This window comes from Theobroma umbraticum, unplaced genomic scaffold, assembly GCF_002168275.2.
Source record: "Theobroma umbraticum cultivar Fairchild unplaced genomic scaffold, ASM216827v3 scaffold_56.0, whole genome shotgun sequence".
Classification (NCBI taxonomy): Eukaryota; Viridiplantae; Streptophyta; class Magnoliopsida; order Malvales; family Malvaceae; genus Theobroma; species Theobroma umbraticum.
The window spans coordinates 3,821,617-3,827,372 of record NW_018397256.1 but is presented as its reverse complement, the minus strand read 5'-3'; the positions used below and the strand labels follow the sequence as shown (position 1 = coordinate 3,827,372).

The 5,756-nt window shown below is 36.0% G+C and overlaps 1 protein-coding gene across 1 annotated transcript; it reads left to right on the top strand.

Moving 5' to 3' along the window:
- Window positions 1-701: 701 nt before the first annotated feature.
- Window positions 702-5,392, top strand: LOC110411697 (uncharacterized). Its single transcript, XM_021421966.2, has 3 exons — window positions 702-882; window positions 980-1,150; window positions 5,069-5,392. Exons 1-3 carry the CDS (start codon window positions 746-748, stop codon window positions 5,310-5,312), a joined length of 552 nt encoding a protein of 183 aa, XP_021277641.2. The 5' UTR covers window positions 702-745; the 3' UTR covers window positions 5,313-5,392.
- Window positions 5,393-5,756: the final 364 nt, after the last annotated feature.

Here is a 5,756-nt window from a genome sequence, read left to right as displayed (position 1 = left end):
AATTTTTGTAGCATTTTGTTTGACTTTATGAATAGGAAGATATGAATTTTTGAAGTTGACTAAAAATCTGAATAGTTTTGACAACTCAATTTTGGGTCATCAACTAGTAACATTTTGGGTCATTATAAATGGTATTAGAGTTCACGTCAGTTCGGTGTTGACTTCCACATTGCTCTGTTGAAATTTTGATCTTATGAATGATTTGTAGTATTAATAAAAATGTTAAAAATTTAAATGGGTGAAATTGTGATGCACTACATCTAATACGAATGAAATTGTTAAGATATATATAACAATTCAAATCTATTATAACTAGCAACTTGAATTTAAATTTTTACAAATCATGTGATTTAGATTTGAAAAATTAATGGATCAGTATTTAGATTTGGATCGTTATAATATATATATATATGCTGAAAAATGAGTATGAAGTTTTAAAAAACAGAGAAAAAAGAAGAAAATACTGTATTTTGAGAATGAAATGGAGATGCGAAATTGTTGAACTTGGACACGTAGGCATCAGATAGAAAAAGTGGTCGGAGCATATCCTCGGAGATATGTACATCTCATGCTTGAGACTTGGATACAGCCATTACAATTTGACCACGTGGCAATCCCCGTATCATGAATCAAGATGAAGAAAAATCTTAGGAACACAGGCCTACACTATATATACAGTTCAAACTGACAAAAACAGATGATTTCCCAGAATCCTGAACCCAAGTTTTCTTGTAAGCAAGGAAATATGTCCATTGCATCATCTCAACAAAGTTTCCTAACCAACGCTTTTACATTTACTCACAAACCCAAAACCAAGCTTCTCAGCTCAGCTACTTTCATCACATGCAGATACCAGTCAGATGACCACAAAGATTCTGCCCGGTACTTAATTTCCATGCCATTTCACTTCTCTTTGCTTCTTGCAATGCAACTATGTTCCATGACCGAGGATTGTGTTTTGGTGCTGAATTTTCTACAGGAGAAATGAGAAGCAGTTAGCAAAGCTAGCAATAGTGGCACTGGCAGCTGGAGTGTTGACTCTGGGCTCAGTTGGTGATGCATCAGCTGCCAAGACGGGTGGTAGAGTTGGTGGTCAAGCGTTTCGCTCATCAGCTCCTCGCTCAGCGCCAAGAGCCAACAGCAATTCGAGGTAATTCATCAGTTAAGTTTTGTTGGTGTTAATTTTGTTTAGGCCACTGGTTTTAGCATCCGCTTTGGATATTAATTAGATAGATTCAGTTGTTTGACAAATAAGAATTTTTTTTTGACATTATTGACGAATATTGAGCACATAATGTTACTTGGGTACTTGGATTTCTTAAATTTTAATGTGTTGTTGTTTGAGTTTTGAAAGAATTAAGCTCTGAATATATACGCAGTGTAGGTGGGTACTATAGAAAAGCAGTTGAAAAAGGCTAATTTGTGCTTCTAATATACACAGTATACTAATTTCAGAGAGATTGAGGGCTTATGCAAAGCTCTTAGCTGCAAGTTGAGATAAATGGTAGCCTTGTTTGTTTTTTAGAAAGAGAGATTTGCATAAGCAGGCTAGAGACTGGCTTTCTATTTAAGTACAGAAAACTTTTATCTTTTAGTCACAATTTGTATTTCTAATAGTCAATAGTTCTCTAGGACATATTGAACTATATGAAATGCTAGGAGTACTGTCACTACCTTCTGATGCTGACGAGGAAGGAAAAATTCTACAAGTCTAGATGGGAGCACTCTTGAATTTACTGTATAATTTTTGCTTTCTTTTAAATTGGCATTGCTATGTACTGGGTCAGATTGAAATGATGCTCAATATTGAAAGAAAGTTGAGGGGAATCTTAAGTAATATGCTGAGCCACTTCAAATTCAGTAATTGATGGAATGGCATTTGTCGTCCTCATTGCAAGATTTTGTTATTTGATCATAAGTCTAATTCATTCCGTGACACCTTGATTAGACCAAAATTAACTGGTTTCTTGAACGAAGTCAGGACCCAGAACATATTCTTCATTCTAGATTGAAAAACAGGATGAGCAATGAGAGAGGTTGCTCCAACTTTGCCATTATATAAACGTGGTGGCTAGAGAAAGTATGTGTAGGTCAGCAAGCAGGATTTTCTCCCATATAAGCTCAGCTGCAGCGAAGGCTATAGCTCTCCACTTGGCCTCGGTAGATGACTTAGCAAAGATGACATCCCAAGATTAGCATTCCTCCCAAATACACTATGTTAGCTTTTGTTGATTTACAAATTACAATCATCTAAACTGTTCACCCAGTTATATTTAGACACACAGAAAGCTGCGGGAGTAAGAGCAGACTGCTTCTTGAATGCTAGATGGGAATGAGTTAATGACCTTGAGTTATCACTGGATTCATCTGTACATGTGAACATGCATAAAGTGAGACACTCGTTGACTGAAAATGCGAAATCAGGCGTCATTCATCGACAAGTATTGAAGGATTCCAACTAATCTGTGATAAGTGTTGGCATCACCAGACATAGAACCATTGTGAATGGTACACTGAGAGGAAGTGCTAAGGGATTAGCAACCTGTTAATTGCCATTTGTTACTGATGGAGGATGTCTCTTATGTTCTTATATTGTTGGAGAAACATACCAGTAGAAGAGGAGATAAACTTTAGACAAGGAAAATAACTAAGAGCTGCAAGTTGCCTGAGAAAAGAACTGATAAAGTTTGTCCCATTGCTGATTACAAGCAGATCATCAAAGTAGACATGAAAACAAACAATAGCTGATGAGAAATTAAGTTGAGCACCCAAAATAAAATTTGTCAAACTGGAGAAAGAAAAAACTGATTCATTTTAGCAATTTAGCATGAGGGAGCCTATTTAAAGCAATAGATTGCCATTTAAGTATGTGAAGAAAATAAGGTTTGTCAGAATCAAGAAATCTAGGCAGTTGAGACAGATAAACTTCGTTGTCACCATATCCATCTCAAAAAGCATATGCCAACCACAGTAGAAAGCTAGACAAATGACCACTCTAATAGTTTTAGGCTTGATTGTTGGACACAATTAATGTTTCTTTAACATGTAAACCAGGGGATGAACCCCTTAGCAACAAAGCATGCCTTTTGTAACTTTTATTATAACCATCAAGTGTTCTCTTAATGCAGAAAACACACTCACTTCTGATAAAATTTTGAGCTATAGATGGCAGAACAAGCTGGAAGTGCAAGTGTTTATGAAGCCATTAAATTCAGTGCAGTGATGGCAGCCTTATGTTATAGATCTTTTATAGGTTGAAGTATATTGTAGGTTCAAGAGAAACAGGAATAGGATGCTTGACAGTAGTGTAAATTCTTTGGTCTGAAAGTATTACTTTGTGAGAAAATGGCCATTAGATGAGTCCAACGGGGCTGAGAGAGTTTGGATGCAGAATTGAGAGAGGGTTGGGGTTGGAATTTGAAACAGGTTCAGCTGAGGAAAACAGTAGGCATTGAGTCATCAGGTTGAAGTGGGCAACTTGCTAAAGAATTCAAACCTGAGGATGTCACTACTGCAGACCTGAATGGAAGAGAGAAATGGCTATTGCACTTGAAGAGTGATTGTCAGATGAGAAATTTGTGAGAGGAACTGAAGCAATAATAGGAGGAGCAGATGCTGCAACAAAAGTATAAGTTCTAATCTGTTGAGAGGCACAATAAGCATTAATTCTAGGCTGTGATAAATAAAGAGAAGAAGACCACCGCATGTCTTGAAATGAATATTTCTAGGCAGTTGGGTCAAAACACTTATATGCACTCTATGAATGGACCATTCAAGAAAAACACATGGATTGGGTTTTGGTTGAAGCTTATGATGATTGTAAATTAAGCCAAGGATAACACAAACACTGAAACACATTGAGCTAACAATAATTTGGTGTAATAAGACCGCAAAAGATGTTTTCTTATTCAAAGCTGAAGATGGTTGAATGCAGTTTGAAATGAATAGACCAGAAAGATAATGGAAGTGATGCTTAATGTAAGAGAGTCAATTCAATTTCAACAATGTGTCTGTGCCATCTTTCAGCAATGCTGTTATGTTGTGGTGTGTGGAAGTGTTTGAAGATGCGAAAGACCATGATCTATAAAAAATTTGACTAATTTTCCGTTCCCTTCCATCATCAGAATATGTACTAGAGAGTTCACAGAAAGGCAGAGAGGCAGAAGTTCTAAAAAAATTTTTTGTGCTACTGGAAGTTATTAGTGCAAAATTTGCGCCATCGTTGTTGGATGAATGACTGCCCTTGGGTGGCAAGTTGCTGCTAGACTCCAGTCAAATTAACTGTAGGAATGAGAGAAACATCGGTGCCTTCTTCATGCTTGAGAGAAGTTCGATCAATGAGTTTGCAATGGCGTTCTCTAGCTTTGGTTGCTGTAATAATTTCCTTGAAGTCTGGCCCAATACCTTTGAGAATATACAGCTCAATAATCATCGTCTACAGGATTTTAAAGGAGTACAACCTCATCAGCTATGGACTTCATAGTTTGCAGATATTGATTTCATCGATTTTCAAATACCAATAATTATAGATAAAACAAGATCAGGTCTGGTACCACACAAGATTGAATCTGTGTGTTTGAAATAAAATCAAAGCTTTAGAATTGAAATAGTTTGAAGCATTTAAATATTCTGATTTGCTTGACTGTGCTAGTTTCTTCTCTCCTGCCTTTTGGTCAATTACATTAAATCAGACTCTTGTAATGTTATAAACTATTTTGGATGGCTAGTAAAAGAAGTAGATTAAATTCATTGCTGAACCTGACGCCATAGTTTCTGATTGAAAGTCATGGTGTTGTGAAACTATTGTCATATTAATTACCTTCATAATTTGTGCTTAAAATTAAGAACCATTAAACCATTTTGTCAGAGAAAAGAGGACTGGTTGGAAATATTCAGAATAGTTTGAATGTTTTGTTACTTTGATCCCATAATCATTTTGCTCTAGATGAAATGTGAACTGATTATTTTTATTGTCTTTAGCTTCGTCATCAAATTTTGGTCTTTGACTTCATTCATATTTTCAGTGGACAAATCTGTTTTGCTAATGCTTAAGCTAATGTTTGTCCAGGACCAATATTTATATCAATCCACCAGTCGCCCCACCTCTAGTCGGTGGGTATGGATATGGTTTTGGTGTGCCATTCTACGGTGGCTGGGGTTGGTCGCCATTTTCCTTCTTTGCTCCAGGTCCCAGTGTTGCAATTGGTGTTGGAGGTGGATTTGAAACTATTGTCTTCTTTTTGTTTCTTGGTGCTGTTGCAGCTGTTGTGAGGAGATTCCTTGGGTCAAGAGATGACGAGGATGAGTATTAGTCAATCCATAGGCAACGAGTATTTTGAGACTTGGGTAAAGTAATAAATATAGATGCTCCACAAAACAATATTGGTAGCAACTGTCGTATTTTGCTGTGAGAATATAATGTGTATTTTGATGAATTTTTAAGGATGATGCAGCCTGCTACCACTTTGGAATTTTCAGAATGAAAGGAAAGAAGAGAATTGTTAAGCATTTAAATATGTTGCGTTTGACAACATTCAAGACACTAAATTCTTGTATCTCAAATGTGTGACACAATTATAACAGGAAACACTATAAGAATAAACTTAAAACTCTAACTTTATATTTTCTTGTGTCTTGTCTACGATTGTCAGAGTCTAATTTATGTGGTCAAATACTAAGAAAATTAAAATTGGATTAAATATAGGTTTTGAAACTCGAAGTTTTAGATCATGGATATCGATTTATGTTGTTTTCAT